General features: G+C 41.5%; 1 protein-coding gene across 2 annotated transcripts; it reads right to left on the bottom strand.

Annotated features, from left to right (window-relative positions):
* Positions 1–1,805: 1,805 nt before the first annotated feature.
* LOC147306976 (phospholipid phosphatase-related protein type 3-like) lies at positions 1,806–23,396 on the bottom strand. Of its 2 annotated transcripts, XM_086275105.1 has the most exons (10): positions 23,280–23,396; positions 22,640–22,861; positions 17,894–17,997; positions 17,345–17,530; positions 14,712–14,841; positions 13,790–13,985; positions 10,287–10,344; positions 7,962–8,135; positions 6,313–7,125; positions 1,806–5,878 (listed from the first exon to the last, which is right to left on the bottom strand). In XM_086275105.1, the coding sequence occupies exons 3-10, from the start codon at positions 17,972–17,974 to the stop codon at positions 4,925–4,927; spliced, it is 2,592 nt and encodes an 863-aa protein (XP_086131231.1). In that variant the 5' UTR covers positions 17,975–17,997; positions 22,640–22,861; positions 23,280–23,396; the 3' UTR covers positions 1,806–4,924. The 2 variants fall into 2 exon arrangements, with proteins under 2 accessions (XP_086131231.1, XP_086131230.1); XM_086275104.1 differs by lacking the exon at positions 23,280–23,396 and having other exon boundaries at positions 22,640–23,189.
* Between the last annotated feature and the right edge of the window lie 206 nt (positions 23,397–23,602).

Here is a 23,602-nt window from a genome sequence, read left to right as displayed (position 1 = left end):
TTTATGCTACTCGCATAACTGTTATGGCAGGTTATTAGTCACACAAAACCTGAAATATTACAGATTTTGCTTTCTTGTTCTGGATTCCAAGGTAGAAACAAGCTTTGGAAGTAAAGCTGCTCAGTGAATCCAACCAAGTAGAAATGTCAGTCTTAGCCCCCAGCTGTGGTGGTAGACAGCTGACTGGCACATTAAGGCCCGTTATAGTTGGAGCTCCAAAAGAGCTCGCTACAAGGCCTGTGTCTGGTGGGTCGACAAATAAAAGGATTTAAACGTCCCTAGTGAGACTAAATTTAATTTTCTGAGGATCCCAGGCTGAAAATTTTAACAAGCATCACACCATGGGAATATAAAAGCATCACTTTCATTTCTTTTTCATAATTGATGAAGCCTTTCAAGTACATTAAACACAGGTTCTTCGAGTATTTCAGCAACGGGCCAAGTTATTTCATGTGGATGTGAATCAGAAGGCAATATTTTGTATGTGACAACCTTGCTATGCTACACAGGAATCAATACTTTATTTCTCAGAAAAATAACCCTCTTTATTGATTGGACTCAAAGTAAAATGATCTTTACGATCCTTTTGAACCGTACTCCCTCACTCAAGCCACTGAGAGCTGAGGAATTTCATAGCAGAACTGTGGGAGCTTCAAAGCCTTAAATCCATTTTCTCCGTGTGTAAAGGTTCATAAGGAGCTGGGCGAGATGGCAGCAGGTAGAATGAGAGTGACAAAGAGAGCACGATAAAATTAAAGCCGCGGACAAAAGGCTTTTGTGCGTTTCTGCAGTGGTAAACCAGTGCTGAAAAGGATGTCACCAGTATCTCCTGGACAGCCACTTTCACACCCACACACACACACACAAAAGTATAAGCATACACAAGCACAGGGACACAAAAATAGACACATGCATACAGACAGCTCAGTCTGCATTTTCTGTTGCCTTCTGCAGTCACACATACTTACTTACACACGCACACACACACTTGTTGTCTCGTGCTTTCTGGGCCACTGAGGAGAGAGAGAGGGGAGAAGACAGGGAAAAAGAGCTGCTGGCTTGCTGAGTGTGAGTCATGGACAGGCTGACTGTCCTCAGGCCTCGATACACCATCTGCACCCCCCACTACCTCTACACCCTCATCACACAGCTCAATGCTCCACAGCACCGGACACACACAAATATGAATACATGCAGAGACAGACAGACATGGATTCAAATGAAAGAAACAAATGCCCACATCTGACACATATCTGGAAGGACTCACAACCTTGCTAAATCTGGGCCATGCACTACTAAAACACCAAAACTCTCATTTATATATTAATAATCATCCAATCTGATGCATGTGGATCTAGAAATAAAAAGAAAATCATCTCAGCTTTATACTGGAAAAATATCAAATATTTTAAAAATGACATTTTTATGTAAAAGTACATATTTGGACAATTCTTTCCATACTAACACACACAGGAAAAAAAGACCACTGAGCACTGAATCCCTGCAGGTTAACTGGGATCTACCATGATTCTTTGCAGAATTCATTATGGAAACCTGACACTAGCCCACAGGAAAGGCGCAAATGTGGCTCTGCTGCATCCATCTGGCCATGCGTATTTGTGTTAGTGTGTGAGCGCGAGCGCATGAATGAGCACGTTCTCGAGGAATCAATGAAAAAGATCTTTTTCATTAGAGTAACAGTAAGCTGCTTCGGCATTGACCCCCTCTGTATTTTCAGCCGCACCATAATACATCCCCCCGACTCTGCTTTCAAGTACCACAAGCTAAAAACTGTATTTAAGAAGTCTTATTTTTTATTCAATGAGGTTATTAATGTTACACATCACAACAGATAGAAAACATTAGTCCAAAAAAGAGGACTGTGGAATAATAAGTATTAATAATATTAAGTAATGGCAAATATTTTTACAGTCAAAATGGCATGATCACCGGCATGTCTGTCTGTCAAAATGTAACATCGCAGACTCGAAGCACAAAAGGTCAGGTTATAAAAAAAGGACACACTCGTACACACATGCAGCACAAACTGACGAGCAACTTTATCTAACAGCTCCTCGCCTGAGGAGCGCCACTACAAAATACAACTTGTTCCATTTAGCATAGCTTCTTCCTACTTTACAAAGTATCAGTCCATGTATCCTTCAGGTGTTGTGGTGCATGGGTGCAAACCAACTTCATCTGTGTGTCTGAGTCTGTATTTGATTAAGGTATGATCAAATAATGGCATCATATAAAGCACTTGTCATTGGACAGAATATCTGCTGACAAAAAATGAACTGGATAACAACTTTATACAACAAAGTATAATTACAAAGAAAGGGCAGGAGTGCACTGAAGGAACACCAAACTAGTTGTGTTCACTTTTCCTGCTCACAGATCTTGCTCCGAAGTGTATAATTAGGGCTGAAATGATTATTTTTTAAAGAAATGTTTAACTGACTGATAACACCACCGCCTCTTCTGACTAATCAAGAAAAACGTCACTCACGGTTTTCCAGAGCCCTAAGTGGCGTATTGAGAGTGCCTTTTTTGAGAAACCAATTAAAAACCCACCACATATTCCTAATCCTCATGTTTATGCAAGTGAAATCCTCAAACAACATTTTTTTTCTTTAACTGACTGGAGTTAATCAGTTATCAATATGGTTTGAATATCATTTCTGTAAACTAATTATTGAAGGCCTAAACTCACTGAACTGTATTTGACCAGAGACAGTATAAAAATGAAAACTAAAAAATCTTAGGTTGCCCATCAGTTGATGAATGACTGATGTTTATGGGCTCAGTCACTCATTTTGGGACATAATGAATTAAAAATTAAGGCTGTTTTGTAGATTTTGCTTGTTCTGTGTTTTAAAATAGACAATTATCTCTGCTATGAAACCGCACGCTCATTTCTTAATGAGGGTCAATTTAAAGTCTTTAGCCAATGATTCAGTTCAATTCAATTTAATTCCATTTTTTTTGTATATATTGCCAAACTATAACAATATTCACTTCAATGAGCATGCATTTTCACAGTATGATCTGCTTTTCCTTATCACATCCATTTTTAAATTTTTTTGCAACCACAATGGCGATGGTGAGTCTTCAGAAACCAGTGGGTGACATTACTGTAGATGCATCCATCTTTACAACTGTCTATGATTTGGAGTCATTTTCCAGTGCAGTGGGCAAATCTCACTTCAAGGCCCTCTTGCTCAGTTGTACTGGGCCTTTCCAACATATTACATGGTTGTCTTCAGCAAATGCATGTTGGCCATAGTTTATCTGAAGATTATAGCTCTACAGTAGAAAATTACATTTGCTGATGAAAAGTCTAGAGGAAGTGAATTTTTGAGTTAAGATTGTTTTACCAACATTTATTTCAAAGAAATCCTAGCTTATCATAGTGCTGGTTGGCTGTTTTTTTAAACTGGGAAGTTTTTAAATATAAAATAGAATAATTTAGCCTCATATTGTAAAAAGGTATAGTTGATAATCTCTTAAAACTGCAACGAAAAAAATGGTATAGATAATGGATAGGTGAAGTCTGACCTTGCAGGTATTAGTAATTTATGAATAGAATGATTTGGGTCTTTCTGTTTGGCTTTTCCTGATAAATTAGAAGCAAAGTGAAAGCCAAAATGCTAGTGAAAAGACTTTCAAGACCTGAAAACTTAAAATCTACTCATAAGGATGTTTTTTTACTGAGCTATAAAGCCAGCTCGCCCATCCAACTGGTACCTACTGAAGCCACTTTGTTCCAAGGTTACGGTGGGCAACACTACTGGCTGGGCAGCTTTCCATTAACATTCCCTTTACTATTACGATTTGCAAGAGGGCCAAATACAAAGAGTGTACTAGCATGGTTTGATAAACACGTTAATCTCCTTAGCGCGGCTTCAAGCTCTGTTCCGTGGAAGGTTTCGTGCACAGAAAAGACAGACCGTCTGTCTGGCTTGCTGTGCTGTGTCCAGCCACATTCTTCATGTTAGGAATAATTCTCTTTCCACTTGACTGCCTCTCATGTTTGCTACAGTAATCCATTCAGTGACGTCTGTATAGGGGTGCCCAACTGTGCACGATCCTCCCCACATCCAATCATCCTTTCTCCTCCTTCTTGCTTACCTTCCAGAAGCAATGTTTCCTAAATCTGCTTCTTCTGGTAAATGCAAGCGCATCTGCCTGATCTCAAATGTAAGAATTTGTTATGTGGTTTGTTTATTTGGAGGTATAAGAATTTGTGGTTTTGTCAGTTGTTGCTATTGGCAAGTACTCTTAAACCTGTGTTTGAACTTGACTTTACGGCATCCTTATAGCTTTTGAATGCTTTGAAGGATGATTTTTATAGCTAGTAACAAGAGCAAATTCTCTGTGTGTAATGGCTGGCAATCTCAAACAGTTATTCAACTTCAAGAAAAGCTAGTATTGCTTGTAGTTGTTTTGTTTTCTGAGTCTCATCCCCATCTCAAGGGAAACTTGATTTAGCAAATCCCAATCCATTCATTCAGCTCTTTCAGCTGCAGCCTCTTCGACTCCTTTGAAACACAGAGGATGTGCGTGCTGAAACCAGAGGTAAACTGGGGTTTTTAATTTCTCTCCCTGCTCTATTTAACATCCGTTTCTTTTCTTGTCTGTTCTTTTCTCAGTGAGGGCTGCTGAGCTAACACTGTGGGTAGTTTGTGTATGCAGGAAGTGGAAAAAAAAAGATTCCCCCTGCTGAGTTTGTATTCTGCCAGACTTTCACCTAGTCCTCAATTCCATATCCAGGATCTCTAAACCACTTTATCATTTCTCAAAAGTCATAAAACTCTGTTCACCTATCGCTGCCTACTTTTTTTCAGTGTCTCTTTGAGAAGAGTCCTCCCTTCTCTAGTACAATCTGTGATTTTACAATGGTGTCTCTTGTCTTCACGCTTCACTATAACATCCTCTCGTTCTGCATGGCCTTGTAGTAGTGCTCCTGCTCAGCATGGCTTCGGGCGGACACAGACGGCCGACGGGGCAGGGTGGAAGTGCGGGACAATAACTGGTTGTGGCCATCTATCAGTAAGTCAGGGTGGGGAGGTGGAGGAAGCATGCTGGAGCAAGACTGGTGAGGAGGTAGAGGCATGGAAGAGGGATGCGGTGGTGGAGGCAAGGGCGAAGAGGATGGGTGTGGGTGTGGAGGCATTTGGGAAGAAGAGGGGTGAGGAGGGGGAGGCATTTGAGAGGAAGATGGGAGGGGTGGTGGAGACATCTGAGAGGATGGGTGAGGAGGTGGAGGCATATGAGAGGAGGTGGGGTGAATGGGAGGCGGAGGCATTGGGGAGGAGCTTGGTGGTGGAGGGGGAGGCAAGGGAGAGGAAGATGGTTGAGGAAGCGGTGGTGGGATAGGGGATGACGACAGCTGAGGTGGGGGCGGAAGAGGGGATGAGGAGGTGGGAAAAGGTGGGGGAGGCAGATCAGCTCCTCCTTCGGCACTGCAGCTGACCGAGGAGGAGCACAGGGAGTCTGATTTCACTGGGAGTGTCCTGTAGTCCCGGTAATGACTGACATTGTCTTGTCGCTGCAGCGCGGCACGGTGTTTGTCACCCGTCGGGTCAGCGGCCATCATGTTGCCACTGATGGTGTTTCTCCATTCCCACGGCTTGCCATTAGTGGCTGACACACGCACCACCGGATGGTGAGGGGCATGAGCGTCGATTGTGACGATGCTCCCGCTGCCAGCGATGCTCCCTGGGTTGCTCCCAGTGCAGCTGTCTCGATCAGATGGTATCCGGTAGTATGGTGACTCTGAGCAGTTGGAGCCAGGACCAGAGGAGGAGCCGCCTTCTGATGTCTTAGTGGAAGGAGTAGTAGGTCCTTGACCCTGCTGCTTTGACATGGCTACGACCTGCAAGAAAGAGACAAAAATCTCATGGTAATCCATATATAAGAGCAGCTGCAAATAAATTACTCAACAACTATCCAGGAAGAGGGACATTTTTTGGCGTGGACATGGCAGAGCATGATAATAACCTATTATATACCTCTAAAATATTTTCAGAAGATTTAACTCTAGTTATAATTAGCATTTGAAGTCTTATGAGACTGATTTATGTTGGAAACTAATCAGTGAAATTGCTCCCACCAGTGTTGTTTTGATTATACCAGCAAAAATAAATCATAGATGTGTAGTTTACACAGCATATGGCAGCTGTTAAATCTCCGTTCCTGTCTAAACTGAATTGGCTACATGCCACGTGACAATAAAGTATGAAAAATTATGGCTAAAGATAATATCGTTGTGATCGTTTTTAGGCTTTCATTTTCTAATTTCTACCTCACCTGTGTGACTCTTTGCTGGCTGGGAGGCTGGTTGGGCTGCGTGTTGGGCACACGGGGAGTCGACACGGCAATGGGCCCTGTTCCAGGCTCTTTTAGTCCTCCTCCCTCTGTGAGTGACAACCACTTTGCCCGTGTCTTGGCACTCTTAGGGGAAACAGGAGGTGGCCGAGAGGCCTCCTCAGGGATGTGAACAAGTGGGGGTGCCACCACCATCCTGGCTCCAGTCGGTGTGGTGGTATTGGCTTGCACTGTGGGATAAAGAGAAGACGGCATTTGTTGGTCGCCCCCTTCCCCTGCAGCTGTGCCTCCTTCACCTCCTCCATCTCCTCCCTCTTCCTCATCTCGTGAGCTCTGGCTACGGAGCTCCATCGAGCGCTGCTTCCACTCTGACACCAGCTGCCGAGACCTTTGTGGGTCGAAGGGCACGTGGAACGTCATGTGACGCTGGGTGGTGACTGGCTCCTCTGAGGGTGAGATGGGGCTGTTGCCGTTTGCAACTCGAGGCAAGGTGTTGCTGAAGGTTACCATGGTTTCCTTGCCCATGGGACGACTGGTCGCCAGAAGCTCCACATCAGCGCTTGCTCGTTTGAGGGAGGCCAGGGATGCCTTCTCCCTCCTCACCTTACTCCGTGCTCCAGATCCCAACCCCAGCTCCTCCCTGCTTTCAGACACCCTGGGAGTCTTCCTGTACAAGGAGTCATGGCTCCTCTGACTCAACACCCTCAGGCCATCCTTCTGCTGTGCTGAAGCTAGTCTCTGTAAAGACGGAGCATCTTCTTCCGAGGCTTTGAAGTTTCCCACTGCGTACACAGCCTAACAAGGGACAGAGGGACAAAGGAGAAATAAATGAGGAAATAGAACCACTCAGGGTGTTAAATAAAGACTAGAGCATGAAATTGTGTTTTCTTTAATCATTAGGAGGGAAAATTTAGATTTTCATATTAGTGGAGAGAGTTTGCGTGAATAGACATCTCTCTTTCCTGCTATTCTCCTGAGGTCAGCGTGAATCCCTCTCTAACCCCTCTCTTCATCCTTTAATGACAAGGAGAAAAACTCCCCCTCTTGAAAAGTGAAAGACGAGAGAGACAGAGAAGGCGAGGAGGAGGGGAGCGTGGAAAATGGCAACGACAAGTTTTCTTAAAACGAAGTGTGAAATTGTTCCAGAAAATTCTTATCGGATTATTCATTCCCTCTCCCTTCCCTCCGTAATAGAAAAGGCTATATATAGGCTGCCAGTAAAAAAAAAAAAAATGCTCGGAGAGAAATATATGGAAGCCACACAGGGAGGAGAGGTGATGAAAGAAAGAAGCGTTTGTTAGCACATGCTGTGATACTGTTAGAATAATACAATGGGACAGTTCAGTCGCAGCAAAACAACTAAACCACGTTAATAAGAAAATCTATTTATGTGCATTTTGTCATTCCCACCCTGCTGCATATTGATGGTTAACTACTCCTCACAGACAAACAAATCCCTGAATGGATCCAAACACATGCTGATGCTTAATTCACAAACATAGGCCTAAAATAGAAGATTTGTAGACATCTTCATTAATTCAGATTTCTTTTTAGAAAGTTCTATTATTAGATATAAAGCAATTGGGGAAAAAAGCAGGAGCAAACATTTTTGTGCACTTTGTTGAACTAACCAAGTAGACTCCAATGCCGGCTCCTATCACGTATCCCACGTACACGTCTATAGGGTGACTGCGGTGTTGAGTTATCTGCGTCAGGCCAGCGAGGCCTGCTGCCATGCAGAAAGCAAAGACGAGCATCGGCTTCAGCAGCTTAGTAGTGCTGTTGATGCTGGCGTTGAAATACATCTGCAGAGAGAAACAAACACACACAGCATATCAGCAAAGAGCAGACGTTTGAGACATATGAAGCCCGGGATTAAGATTAAAAGGCATTACGATAATTTTACCTCAGGTGCACATAGACAATTACTTTACAGTGTGTAGTGCAAATGTAGATTGCATTACCCGGTTAATAATAAAACAATATGCTAGTTAGAAGAGATATCAACACCAAACTCATATGTTTATTAGATATTAAGCCAAAGTCTGGAGCTTAGCCTAACATAAATGGAGAAACAGCTCTCCAGGCTGCATTCTTAAAGACGAATAATTTGCCCATTACCTCCAAGAGTTAACTCCAGGACTGAAAAATGAAGCCAACCAGGATGTGCCAGTTAAAGCTGGATGCAACAGCCAGTTAAATAGCCACAAGCTGTCTGTTTGGCACCACTTAAGCTGAACTGAGCATGTGTGCATTGTTGCTACCTTTTGAATTCAATTACCTGACAATTAATACGGCTGGCTATGCTGTAAATTGTATTAACAGGCTAATTAAATACTAGGTGCTCCTTGGACCATTCTGTTCAAATACGGTCACTTTTGCAAATACAGTCTATGATCAACACTTAAAAAGTTTTTCAGTCTTATCTGTACAGTTAAGATACTGAAATGTTAAAAAAGTATTTTTAAAGATACAGGCTTTTCCTCCTTTAATCCCCCTTTGTACTAAGAAAAGCGAAAGTAAAGCGGATATAGATTCATATTTAATAACAATTATTCCAAAGACATCCATTATACAATAGCACTTGTTTCCTGTGCAGCTCGAAGCATTCTCTTTAATATAACTCATATTGTCTTGAAAAAGGGAAATGAACTTATTTTGATCTTATTTGTATATTTCTTTTTTAGCTCATGTGGTAAAGTAGTTTCGAATTCAAATGTCTTGGCAGTAAAGCAAAGTCGATGAGTGAGAAAGTCAGGCTGTGAAAGGGGGAAAATATATTTACAGTTACTGGCCGTTCGCATTCTCTGCATGCACACCATATTTCGATTATATAAAACGGAGGACAGCTGAGTGACAGAATGCAGGCTTTGCAAAAAATTTCCTTTCTAACAAGCTTGTCTATCTAGTGCTGTGCATAAAAATCCTGCTTTTCTTGATGCAAGAGGGAAAATCTGTCAGCCTGGAGAGATGCGAGTTATTTTCGATGCAGATTTTCTCGGCACTTCTTGAACCAACTATCTGCCTTTTGTGGAGAAATTTTCTTAGGTATTTTCTTTATTTGATTTCATTTAAATTTAGCAGAAAAGTTTTTTTATACTGAACACAATAAATACATGAATGTCTAAATTTGCTGGACAGGTATGACCAGAACTGAAAAAAAAATGACCTGGCATCAGCGCGAAGATCCGACAACATGTTGTAGTGCTAACAAACCCAACAGCTGCTTTTCTCCAGCTCCCCTGCCTTATCTTGTCAGAAATCTGTCCAGTGAGCTTTAATGAGCTCATACAGGGCTCACTGAGGCAGCAGTGATATGGCCAGTAGCTTGCAATAGCCATTGGTGGAGGAGTGTGTGTGTGGGAGGGTGTTACCTCGTGGAAAAATGACAGTGCTACTTTGCCGTACAGTTCACATACTGCTGCAGTCAGTGCCAGATTGCAGAACGGCAAAAAAATCCACTAGAACGTAACAATGAACCCCCAAACCTGACCTCAATCTGACAGTTACAGTTATTTTTTATTTGAGTCAGATGTGAGCCCAGCCTGAGGATAATATGCAATCTGAAAATCTATGAACTATGTATCAAATGGCAGTTAATTCCAGTTGAAAGTTGCTGATATGGTTGTAGATCATACAAGTTGTATGATGCCAGCAGCAATGTTTGTTATGAATTAGTGGAAGTTCTGGATAGTTATCATGAAACAAATTTAATTGTTGTTCTAGGACAAAGATACAAAATGTTAATGTATCATTCAGGCTTTAGAAAAAGTATCAAACTAAACATGGTTACCTTGCATATAGTTTTTCTCCTGTTTTAAAGTTCTAATGAATCAGCTATTCATAAAAAAAAGCATCAAATGAACCACACGCATATTCACAAGCAAACAAACATCATGCAGATACACAACACTTAAGCAAACACATGCGGCAATTAAGGCGAAGGGAGTGCTTACAGAGATATATACGGCAGCGAAGCCAGAGAGCGTTGCATGCTGGGATGGGAATGTTTTCCTAAAGGGAGAAAAAGGGAGAGTTAGAAGCAGAAGAGTAAAGACAAAAAAAGAATTCGATTCCTGTTTTCATAAAGGGCTTTGTGTATTCTGAGAGCGTTTATTGCCTCTTGAATAAACCTGAATAAAACTGTCGCGGCTGCTCTTGTTATGCCCGGATTGCATTTGACATTAAAATCTGTGTGTCTGCCCGACTGAGAGTTGTCAGACTGAGTGTGTGTCCTTGGATGTGAACATTAATAAACACAAAGAGAATACCACTGGGCATTAGTGGGAACATTAAAGGGAGAGTGATTGAATTGAGGTCAGAAATGTTATTTAATTTAATTTTTTTTTAAATGAAAGAAATCTTGTGTTTGCTCTTAACTTCTGCTGTTGTGTTATCGTTTCCCATTTTTTTCAGGCTAAATTCAAGGATTATTCTTTAAAGGCCATGTTTTCTTTTAGACCTGGAGTCTGAATACACTTTGGCTGGCCTAAAGGTCTATTTTATGAATAGATTTCAGTCATATTGCCCTCCAGGCACAGAGCCCTGGACACCATTCAAACATGCAGGTCAACACTGGACACTCCATAGAACTCCAGCACAGGCCTGTCAAATTTCCTTCTGTTTCTGTCTGTGAATATTGCGATCACTTCTCAAAGTAAGAGAAAAAAATGTAGACACACTGCCCATTTTGGATACATCAATCCACATGCAAGAGTCTCTGTGGTATTTCCAGCACAAAGAAACCACCCAGCCAAGTTTCTGCCAGAGCAATTTACTGATCTATAGATTCCTCTCTGAACAACCCTTTCACTTTCACGGCCAACAGGATGAAATTGCTCACTGTCAAAGCAAATGTCGGTTGTAATGTTAGCAAGCTATATAACAGCGATCCACTGGTAGTTAGTTTCAGTTGGAGTCGGCGTTACAGGGCAGTAGTGGCAAGCCAGTAATACTGTTAGATTATTAAAAATGTTATGACTAATCTAATCAGGCCTTATTTCTGTGTCAGTGTAAATGACTGAGCATTGGTAATCTGTGCTGGTGAGATTTTTCCACTGTTCTTGTGAGCAGGTTTAGTATTTTCACACACAAATAATTGAGAAGCAGTGGAAAAAAAACACACATCTTGCCCTCCGGGTGGGCATGCCTATAATGACGTGATGTTAGGTGAAAAGGATGAATTTGAGGATCAAGGCTGGAACTATATTTAGGTTAAGATGATGTTAGTTTTGGCAAAAACTGCAAGCGTTTTATAGAACATGTCTTGCTAATCCTTTAGACACTGAGGTGAGTAGCAAGTAGAATGCATTGTGTCAATAAGAGTCACGGCAAGTAAAGCAGTGCTAACATATGCACTTGTACTACAAGGATTATCCCTGTATCAACTCTATTTAGCTATAATCTTTCCTGTGTGTGTGTGTGCTTAGTGCCTCTCATACCCATAGATCGGAGCTTATTTGTCTAGCCTATGTCTGCTTGTTAGAAACTGCACTGCAAAAGAGCATTTACAAAACCCAAACTTAGTCAGAGCACCTGCGAGGAAGATTCTGCAGCTGAGTGGCAGGTCTTCTTATACAAATAAACATTTGGCTTTACTATCAAGTATGCCATTAAAAAGAAAATCCTTATTATTTTAAGCAACCATTTCTATCTATTTTTATCTTTTTAACCCCTCAATAAGTTGTCATTAGTCCTTGTCTGCTATACTCCTGCAAGACAGTGATGTTTCACCCTATTCAGTAAAATCTGCAACATTATTGTCATAATACATTGGGTTACATTTTCTGATTAAGGATGTATAGTTATGAGTAGAGATGGACCGATCCGATATTACGTATCGTATCGGTCCGATACTGACCTAAATTACTGGATCGGATATCGGAGAAAAATAAAAAATGTAATCCGATCCATTAAATATCACGAAAGCACCTCACAAAACTTGCAACACGCCGTAACTCACCTCAGAACGTTAGCACGTCGGAGCAGTATGCATCACCTGATAGAGCGGCTGTGGCATGCGGGACCTGTCGGTGGTCTGGATAGCATTTGGAGCTTCACTAGCAACCTGGCATTTCATCTCCGACAAAGTTATCCCCGAGAGAAGTAAAGCAAGTGTGTAAGTCCATCTCTGAATGTTTGTAAAGCATTCCCACGTTAAGCTTAACGAGCGACTGCCTCTCGCTCTCCGGCTGCTACTTCAATCGTGAAACTGCTTAAATGATCAGCTGATCGGCTTTTCTGTAGCGAGTCCGTCTTTCTTGTTTGTTTTTGGCCCACTTTGCACCAGAAAGAGGAAACCAGCGGCTGAACAACAGCAGCACGTTTAAGCTTGATAAGCTGTTGTTAGAATTTATTTAATATTACTTTCTACACCAGGATCGTTTTCTACGTAGCTGACGCTGGTAACTGTGCAGGGGCGGATCTAGCAAAGTTTAGCCAGGGGGGCCGATAGGGCATTAACAGGGAAAAGGGGGCACAAAGACATACTTTTCTTTCTTATTCTCATTTAAAATGTCTAGCTTTTAATAAATAATTATCTGACACCCAAAGTTTTAATTTGATGTAAAACGAATAGAAGTCAATTACTGTATATAGTGACTATTAAGTCTAATATATATACCCTAGTAAGCTATAGTACTTTTTCCTTTGGGAAGGTACCATCTGTGCAGTCTGCAATTTTGTTGAAGAAAGATGTTGAATCTATTTAATATTTCTGTGCATTTTTTTTCACACTGCATCAAATTAAGGTTGATTACGTCGATTAAGCATCATGAGGTGGAGTGTGAGGGGTGGTTCCCTATTTTTTATTTATTTATTTTTGTTGTTGCTGGGAGTTGGAACCCTATTAGTTAGGTTGCTTAATATTTACGCTAAGTACTCTTTAAAATACCAGAATAGGGAGAATGGTGTAGGTCTAAGTTTATTAGATTGATCAGTATTGCTGAACTATGAAATATTTTTTTTGTATACAGGTATAACAGAATAGCTTTAGTGTAGTTGTTGTTTTAAACTTGAGTATGAACTTGCAGACTTGCAAAATGCAGCAAGATATTTTAAAAAACAGTTTTGTTGATTAAAAAACACTATATCGGATTCATATCGGTATCGGCAGATATCCAAATTTATGATATCGGTATCGGTATCGGACATAAAAAAGTGGTATCGTGCCATCTCTAGTTATGAGCTGCATCCAACTGCAGGCATGTTGACAATAAACTAGGTAGCACAACGTTGTCTTATTCTTATTACAAGGCAACAGACCATGGAGCCAGAGCGCTGACAAGACAGGTAAGACTCTGTACAAGTGCACTGATGATTTACTTTAACGACTTCATTAAATCTGTTTGTCTTATTAGCGTTTATGTTGTTTTTATATGTGCAATGATGCAAATTTTGATTTTAAGCAGATGGAGACATTCGGTGTTTATTCTCCTTTAGTTATAAATGAATGCCTTACCGAGCTGACATAATAGCATACTGGTCTTTGCCCATGCAGATGTCCTGTGTGATGTAGGCATTGTTGTCACATGACACTCCCGGGGCCGTGTAATTAGGCTGGCAGACAGTAAGGAAGAAAGGGGCGTGGTAGCCAGTAGCTAACTGGATGACATCTGTCACCAGGGCTGTTGCCAGGAGACCGAATACATGAACACCTGAGGGAGAGAGGTAAAGGGAAGAGATAGTAAGGCAACCTTAGTAAATGAACTAAAAGCCTCTGGTGGTTTCCGGACATTGAGATATTCATTTATGAATGTGTACAGTTGCGCAAACTACGCTTAATTTGCTCCGACCTTAAGTGACACCAAAAGCCTTCAGTTTGTCACATTTTGAAGCTTTCCCGCAGACAGAGAAATTTGGCAAGGTGAATTAATTACTGTTTTCACTTCAAAGCTCAAAGTCAGCCTCAAGATATTTCCTGTAGAGTATGATATCATGCCTTTTTCATTTTAAGCCACCCTTCATTGAATGCATGTAATTAGCTTATTTCTCTACTCTAAAACAGGGATAAAGTTGCAGGCTGAGAAGGATGAATAATTTGTCAGAGCCAAAACTGATATTCATCTTAAGAACAACAGAATTTTGCTCTAACTTTGTGGTTTGCATAAAGGACAGAATTTAACCTACGCATCTTCCATTGGCCTCAGTTTGATAAACTGTTCATTGTATTAATATGACTATTTTATTTTATTTTGCTTGTTTGGGTAGTGACAATACAACAAAAAACTAGAAAAACAGAGTTCTCACGTGTCCTCAGAGATGCCCATCAATAATTTGTCCTGAACTATTACACCATGTAACTAAGTGTGCTCTGAATAACAGTGTGGCCTTAACTCCTGCAAGCAGCCCAAACGCTCTGAAGGACTGGCAGTTATACACACCGACGAATCGCACGGTCCTGCGTAGGAAGGAGTTGAAGCTGCAGCCTCCAGCATTTATGCTGCCTTCTGACTTTGGACAAGTCTTCAGTTTGGACTGCATGCAGTACATCAAGCCTTCCCCCATCATAATCTGCAGACAGAGGGAGAGAAAAAAAAAGGAGAATAAAAGATATGGAGTCTTTCTTCATTACACTTCAAACGACTACGAGAGTAAATGAAAAAGAAAAAGATTTGAAAAGTTTGAATCTATCATTGTCAGATACAAGATATTGTGATCGATGAGAAACAATGCATTGTAGAGCGAATGGAGCAAAGGTGCTATTGAACAGTGATCACTTTCAGTCGGAATGATAGATGAGTTTTGGAGAGGTCTGCTGAAGGATTAGGAATGTGTGCGTCTGGGTGCGAGTGTGCATATTGATTGGAGGGCCTGTGGTGTGTTCGATGATGTGCATGGGAATGTCAGGTATATATTTAGTGTCTACATTTATCTTGCTTTGTGAGTGTTTGACAAGCTGTACATTTGTGTGATCTATGCATTTGTCTATATGCACAAGTGTATCTGCGGGATGTTTATGTGGAGCACTCACAAACCCTCAAAGCTTCAGACATATAATAGGCCACTGAATCTGTGACAGGATTATGTTCTGGTAGAGCTAATCAACACTTTCATATAAGGAGTTCATTAAATGTTAATTAAATGCTCAGTGGAAAACCTAAATATAATTATTACTCAAACTTTTAGGTTCATTTAACATGTTGTTTTAGTTCAGCCTGTGTAAATCATGCTCTAATAAGTTTTCAATCAATTTTCAAATTAAAACAATCCCAAAATACCAATAGAAACTGGATGTCTGGAAACAGGGCAGCAGAGTATTACTATAACAAGTCAAATTATATTACATAATATCTAAATATGGATAAACTTGTGGCAGAAAAATATTTTTAATTACAAAAAGGTTTTACAGAACTGCTCGTTAACACAAACATCTAATCAAACCACCACATGGCAAATAAAAGCATTGAGCAATGCATTTACATGTGTACACGTGGTCTAGACCAGCGGTCCCCAACCCCCGGGCCTCGGACCAGTACTGGTCCGTGAGTCGTTTGGTACTGGGCCGTGAAAGTTGAGGCTCAGGTGTGAAATGTATAGTTTTCAGGGTTTTTATTGGTTTTCAGCGTTATTTTGTTATCGTTTTTATCGTTTACTCGGTTTTCCTTGGTCTTTTCACGTGTGTTATGAATAAATTTTCTTTTTTTCGGTACCGGTACTAGTTTTATTTCGTTGTATTCATCCGCGACACCTTAAAGGCCGGTCCGTGAAAATATTGTCGGGCATAAACCGGTCCGTGGCGCAAAAAAGGTTGGGGAACGCTGGTCTAGACAACCTGCTTGACTTCAAACTGAGAACTCAGAATGAGGAAGAAAGGTTATTAAAATGTCTCGTGGCGTGGTTTCTGATGCCAGATGAGTATTTGATCAACTGAAGGGATTTTCCTGCACAAACATCTTTAGGGTTTACAGATAATGATCCAAAAAAGAGAAAATTTCCAGTGAAGGGAAGTTCTTTGAACAATAATCCCTTGTTGATGTCAGAAGACAGAGGAGAATGGACAGACTGTTTTGAGCTAATTGGAAGACAACAGTAGCTCAAATAATGTGAATATGTCAAACCTTGAAGGAGACGAGCTACAGCAACAGAAGACCAGTTACCACTCGCATCAACTAAAAACAAAAAACTGAGGCTACTATTCACCCAGGCTCGCTAAAATCGGACATTGCCTGGTCTGATGAGTCTCAGTTTCTGCTGTGTTACACATTTGGTTGTAATTTGATGTAAATAATGTGAAAGCATGGATCTTTCCTTTCTCAGCAGTTCAGACAGTGTATCCATTATTTTTAATTAAAACAGGACCATGTATAACATTAAGATAAATGTTGCCATTTGCACCTGAAAAGCTAATTAATATCTGCAGTCTCTTGGCAGAAGATCACAAAAATGTCACATAAAAAGAAAACATAAAACACACAAAACATTCACACACCCATAACCACCAAGCAAGAAGCAAAATCAATCAAAATGCCTCCACAGTCACCAGATACACACACAGTCTCCAGTAGAGCACTTTTGTGATGCGGTGGAGTTGATCATAGATGTGCAGCTGCTACGTGATACTATCATTTCAGCATGGACCAATTTCTCTGAAGAATGTTTCCAGCATCTTATTGAATCTATGTTATTAAGAACTACGGTCAGTTCTAAAGGCAGAAGGGGCTCAACCCGGTACTAGAGAGGTGTACCTAACGAAGTGTCTGGTGGGTGTAAGCAGGAAGTACTGCACAGATTGTAGATAGTCATTGCACTGAATGCCATAGACATATATGCTTAATAGAAGTCAATTTTAACCTATTTATTAGGTATGACTAATATAGAATAATTTATTAAAGTATAGCACGTAACATTGTGGTGTGATGGATGGATGGATGGATGGATGGATGGATGGATGGATGGATGGATGGATGGATGGATGGATATTTTTATACACAATCCAATGGAGTAACTCTGGGACTCGGTAACACAGGAAACTAGCACCCCAAATGATCCTCACATGTGTGTCATATAGACTTACAGAAGCTGCAGGTCCAGCAAAGGCCAAACTCAGCAGCATCAACAGAGGGATGAGCTCATCGCCTGTCTCCACATAGGGCATGGAGAGGTCGCGGTCATGGCAACGGAAGCCCACCATCGCCGGGGACAAAACATCTGTCAGCTCCAGGAAGTAAAGGGACACCAAGGAGGATAGGACGATGGGGAGCTGGATATGCATGCACGCACACAAACACACACACAAATGCGACCAAGGACATAGCAAAGAGTGACTCGCAGATAATATTTGCTTGGAAAAAAGTGATTCATCCAATGTTTCATCTTCAGTACAAACAAATACACACTTTCAAACACATACAAAAGGGCAAGTTATACCCGTCTTGCTTGCTTTACAACAGATGTCAGATGCCTCCAAATGCAATCAACACAAGGCACTCACTACTGGTATCATTGTACAGAAAAAGGAATGATTCAGTAGGGACTAATTCAATAAATGCAGTGAGAAATGTCAAACAAGCATCTGTATTTTAAAAAGGTGACTCATTCATGCATCTGATCTAGCGACACATACCTCTACAAAATAAAAGCATGGCAACAGTGTCATGCTGTCTTTTGGTGGTTTCTTCTTGGCTTTGTTTTTGGGAGATGTCATCTTGGGATGGGACCAGTCACAGCCTGTTGGGATAACAGATTGCAAAGAGATGTCAGAGTGGAGTTTCAGAGCAGGTTCATGGATTTCCACCATCAATCATCAGTCTAAAGCTTCAAAAAGATGTTTCAAAAGTCTGCCAGGCCCTGACTTATGAATGAAACAGCAGGTCAAAAAGTTGTCAAAGGCTGGTTGGTGCTGCAAAGTTTTCTGTATGAACTAGAAAGCATTAGAGTGTTAGAGTAATAATAAAACTAATAAAAAACACAGACATTAAAGATATTCTAAGCAATTATGGTATAACGTTGCTTTAGCAATTCAGTAGTACTACAGAAACATTTAATAATTCAGTCTAATTTTTTGCACACTTAATATCCAAAGTTGTTATTTTGACTTTGTCTGAATACACGTTGTAAATGGGCTGGTTCTTACATAGTGCTTTTAAAATCAAAACAACAGTCGCCTCAAGGCACTTTATATTGTAAGGTAAAGATCTTACAGTAATAGAGAGAAAACCCCAACAATCTGACCACTCCATATGAGCAAGCACTTGTTGACAGTGGGAAGGAAAAACTCCCTTCCCAGTGTCAGGAAGAAACCTCAGACAGAACCAGGCTCAGGGAGGGGTGGCCATCTGGCTCGACCAGTTGCAGGAGGAAGGCAAGACAAAACAGACACTGTGCAAGAGAGCCAGAGCTTAATAATACCTAATGATTAAATGCAAGGTGGTGTATGTTCACATACACACAAGCACTTTTTTTCTATGCTGAAGTACTTTCTGTCTAACACTTGCACACCAATGGATACATCAGGAATAACTTGGGGTTCAGCATCTTGCCTAAAGGTACTTTGGCAGACAGGAGCAGCCAGGGTTTGAACCACCGATCTTCTGATTAGCATGACTGCTATCCCTCCTTAGCTGCAGCCACCCAAAAATGCAGGGAGACAACAAAACACACAAGACTGTCATATTTTGAAAAGTGTTTTTTATGTCACTAGGAAAATAAACAAATGGGGGAAAAGAATGAGAAAGAATTAGAATGAACTGATTAACTGAAAAAAGCCTCTCCTAAAAGAAGCCCAGTTACCATTTACTCAGGTGCTTAGTATTTAGAATAATTCTACATACCTGTTACATTTCAAATTAATCTTCCCCCACAAAATTATAGACGTGCATATATAGAGATATCTCCTTCCATCAGTAACCTGCAGGCAGTCAAAAGGCGTCAGAGACAAGCCAACGCCAAAGGCAGGAATGGAAAACTAAACAGAGTTAAATATTCACAGCTCTCTCTACAGAACCCCATTCCCCCCCCCCCCGATAAGAGCCTGTCCCCTCTTTCTCTGTCCTCTACCCAATTCTCCCTTTCCCTCCCTCTCAATCTTCCCTCTCTCCTGGCTCTGCTTGTCCCATTTTGCTTATCTCTCCTTTTCAATCGGTTTCATTTCCCTACCACATTACTAACACTTTCCTCTTGACCTCTTTTCTTTGTGAGTAGTTCTTTTTATACCAACATTCCTGTTCCTATATGTTACTTTGCCTTTGTTTTATCCATATTTATCTTCATTACAATCCATGCACTGACTAATATGATGAATGTGGAGATTTGGCCTGTGGCCACTTGCTCAGTGGCCCCATATGCAAATCTACTGCACCTTGTGTCAAAGGCCTGCTGACCCAACTGAATGGATTTATGCTTTCCCAAATGAGTTTCAGTGGAGCGCTTTGGTCTTTAATGAAGGTATGAACATTTTGTACTTGTAATATCCTTCTTCGTCACAGAAATAGTCCACTTTAAAAGAGAAGGCCCAAAGGTTTTTGTGAAGCTTGAATCCAAAAATACCATCCACATCACCCTTCAACAAACTCACGTTTTCTGAAAGCTGTCATGGCCTCTGTAAGTCTTTCTACCTCTGTCACCTTCTACATCTCAGTACTTCTGCTGAGCTCTTGTTTGTTTCTGTCTTGCTGGTCTCTCTTGTATCATTTCTCAGCATATCCCCATCTCTGCCTTTTCACCCTTCATTTCACGTTTCACCACCTGTCCCTCTTTCTGCACACCTCTCTCGTTCCCATTTTTAATCTCCTCCCTCTTTTATTTTTTTCTGTTTCTCTCGAAACAGAGGAGGGGGGGGGGGGGGGGGGGGGGGGGGGCTGACCCTGAGGCAATGTAAGGCGCAAAGAATCAAAGACTTCAGTCTAATTTCCATGACCGCTAGAAATGTATTGGAAACGAGAGAAGAGGACAAGATAAGCACAGATCAAAGAAAAAAAATATTTCAAAAAAAACCAAATGTGTGTGTGTGTCTCTGTGTGTGAGTGTGTGTATTTGTATGTCTGGTGGTGAGGGTAGGAAGGGGGTGAAGATCATAGAAGGGGGGATATTGGGATGGATGGATTTCAGTGTCGCTAAAAGCAGCTTAGGAAGACGCTGGGGTCTGGGTCTCACTCGCCCAGCAGCTTGGTCTCAGTGACCTACTCCAGTCAGCACTTAAACCGCACCCCAACTCACATTACACACACAAACATGCACTGAATGAGCTTCTTGACTGAAGAAATGGGGGTCGTTTATCTATTACACCAGCATTCGTCCTCTGAGGCGCATCTTTTATGTGTGTGTGCGTGTGTGTGTGTGTGTGTGTGTGCTGCACTGTTTGTAGTTTGAGCTGCTATGCTTGTGCTTGCAAAGTGTCTGAGTGTGTTTATAGTTTAAGCGATTTGTGTACATCTTGTCTGTGTGTATGCCTGTGAATGAAGTGGGTTGTATAGCCCATGGCATGCAGAAACAGTCTGTCAGGCACTGAGGAAAATATATGACTCAGGGAGCATCAGCACAGGGGTGGGGTTAAAGATAGTGAGCTAATGTATGGATGGGTGACTAATTAAAGGATAAACCTACAGTACTGACAAGGTCTTGGGTGACTATAAAATCCTCCAGGGCAGCTACTATGGTATATTTGCAAAAGCTCTTGGAGAACTGAGCTTAATTCTTCTAAAAAAAGACATCCTGTCGTTGTTTGTTTGATAGAAAAGAGTGCTGGCTGACTATTTGAATTAGCTGAGAATGAACTTATTGTTTTGTCTTTGTGTCTTTTGTCTAGATTGGCCATTACAGTCTCCCAGAGCCCAGGTTGGCATCTTCACATCTCATTTTGATGAACATTTAGCCAACTGGCTATGCAATGAGATTTGCTAAAAACATATCTAAAACAATTAACTGGTTAGTGATCAGATCAAATTTATTTTCTATCTACTGACTGATAAATAATCACTCACGCACTGTAATATAACCTACTTCTATACTACAAAATAGAACAGTATAGAGCAGTCATCCTGTAGCATTCATGAGATGAGGGATTTTTTGGTGGGGATTAAATTGAATCAAATGGGAACAAAAACAAAAAATCAAAGCCAGCAATTTATTTCTCAAAAGGGAATTTTTTTTCACATACTTCACAGCATCAGCCACAACATGAGACCACCTGCCTATTACTGTACACACCACCTTTGTGCTGCCAGAAAATGTCAGACCCATCAGGGCATGTACTCTTGACCGCTGAGAGTTTCTTGTGATGTCTGGTATCAGAACATTGGCGGTGGATTTCTGTGGGTTGCGGGAATTGGAATGTGATCTGGGGAGTTTGCAGGCTGGGTTGGTGCTTTGGGCTCTTAGTACTGTTCCTTGGGCTGTTTTTGAGCAGCTTTTGCAGTTGCCGAAGGGTACTGCTCTGCTAAGGGAGGCTGCTGCCATTGGGGAGTGCCTTTGCAGGTAAGGGGGTTTGAGGTTAATTGAAGGGGCTGGCACATGCCAAAGAAAGACAAATCAGAAGCAGGATCCAGTTCTAAGCAAAGCAAAATGATTTTAAACCACTTCATCATCAGTGGTCTTAGAGTAATGGCTGATCCGTGTATGTCTGCTGTCCCTAAGTCCCTATAGTTACTACACTATTATTCAGAGTAGAAGAGTACAGGACAGTACAGAATAATAAAGTGAAATAGATTTGTGGTGTCTCCCTACTCGTTATTCATGCATAGTTTTCAAAAAAATGAACTTGGAAATTAATTAATGAGATGAATATGAAGTGGAGAACCACAGCTCACCAGTTTTCTATTCACTGTATTCATGGATTCAGCAATAAAGTTGCTGTGTTGGCTAATGTAAAGCCATGTGCACTGCAGGGCCCTTAAACAGACATATGCAAAGCGCTATTTGCTCGACTTTATACCTTGGTCAGTTTAACTCACCTGCTTTTACAGCGAAAGAAACAGCCGTCCTTTAAATGTAGCTTTATCTTAATAATATAAATTGAGATGGGTGTAAATGGTGATACTGATTTCATTTTTCATGGATAGGAATCATGTGTTTTTTGATTTTAAAAAAAGGGGAAAAAAAGCTTTCATTTGTTTTAGATCATCTATTGAAGGCTCTAGTAACCAGAATCTGATTAAACACTATATTAAAATGACCACTGGGCAGTTACTCCTCCACAAGCAGAAATCAGCAGATTGCGTATGATATCATCAACGATGGAAACGTGAAAACCATGTGCTAATTTTTCTTCTGTCGCCTCTCAGCTCCTGCCAACAGGAGAAGCATATAGGTTCCTGAGCTTTCTTTGGGTTGCGTACGGGAGAAGAGAACCTCTATACTACCGGACAGCACTCACCTCTGTCCCGGGGGCTCCGCGAATTCACCGAATCCCGTCGCCCCCTTCCCCCTCGGCGTGGTCGTGCGTGCTGCTCCAGTTTTGCGGTGCACCGTCCCTTTAATCCATCTCCAGAGTCACCCCGAAATCCAAAACCTTCACTAATATTTAGAGAGAGCTCCGCCGTGAGGCTATTCTGGGATCATAGGAGGTTGGAGGAATGATGGAAGTAAGTGAGGAGACCTACAGAGAAGGAGCAGGGATGGCGAAAGAGAAGAGAGAGAGAGAGAGAGGAGGGTTGCTGATGGTGGAAAGTCCAATTTGCCGCACTTGCTGGTAACGCGTTCCTTTCCTTTAAATTTCCTGGCTTTGAATAAAGTGAGAGATTCACGTGCGTCCACCCGGTTCCTCCCCTTTATTTGCCCATACAGGTTCCCCCTTTCCTACAAAATACAAAACAGTAACAAGTAAGAAATTCCCCCCAAAAATTAAAAAAATTAAATCTGATTTTAAATGCACAGCATCCGTCACACGGTTTTCGGGTTACGCAGTCAGCCTCACAGAGCGCACATACACACACAAAGGCGTGGGGGGAGAGCAGGGGTGTGGAGGAGGGGAGGTGGGGGTACAGGGGGAGGAGAATCATGGTGTGTGCGCTTACCATGGGGGGAGGAGACAGTCTGGTCCACACACTTGCTTCTATCTCCGCTGAATTCCTGTTACGGGGCTACCACCGTGAGGCGACCGAGACAAAGGGGTATATTTTGGTATGTGTACGTGTGCAGTGTGTGAGAGGAGCACACGAAACTTGCGCATGTGTGCGTAAAAGTGAGGGGGCGGTTTGGGAGATAACCTCTAATCTATTAGAACGAGAACGTTTCACAAACAAATATGATTAAGGCTCAGCATCAGCTACGCCCCGCGCTTCTGTAAATGCCATCAGAGTCATTTGTTGGCCCTGAGATTTTTCGGTCATCGCCCAAG

Source organism: Aulonocara sp. 'chitande type north' Nkhata Bay, linkage group LG19 (genome assembly GCF_057382095.1).
Source record: "Aulonocara sp. 'chitande type north' Nkhata Bay isolate Kocher_YH1m ecotype deep benthic linkage group LG19, A_spYH_male_GT1.1, whole genome shotgun sequence".
In the NCBI taxonomy this organism is placed as follows: Eukaryota; Metazoa; Chordata; class Actinopteri; order Cichliformes; family Cichlidae; genus Aulonocara; species Aulonocara sp. 'chitande type north' Nkhata Bay.
The sequence above is the reverse complement of the archived record's forward strand: the minus strand, read 5'-3'. Positions and strand labels throughout refer to the sequence as shown.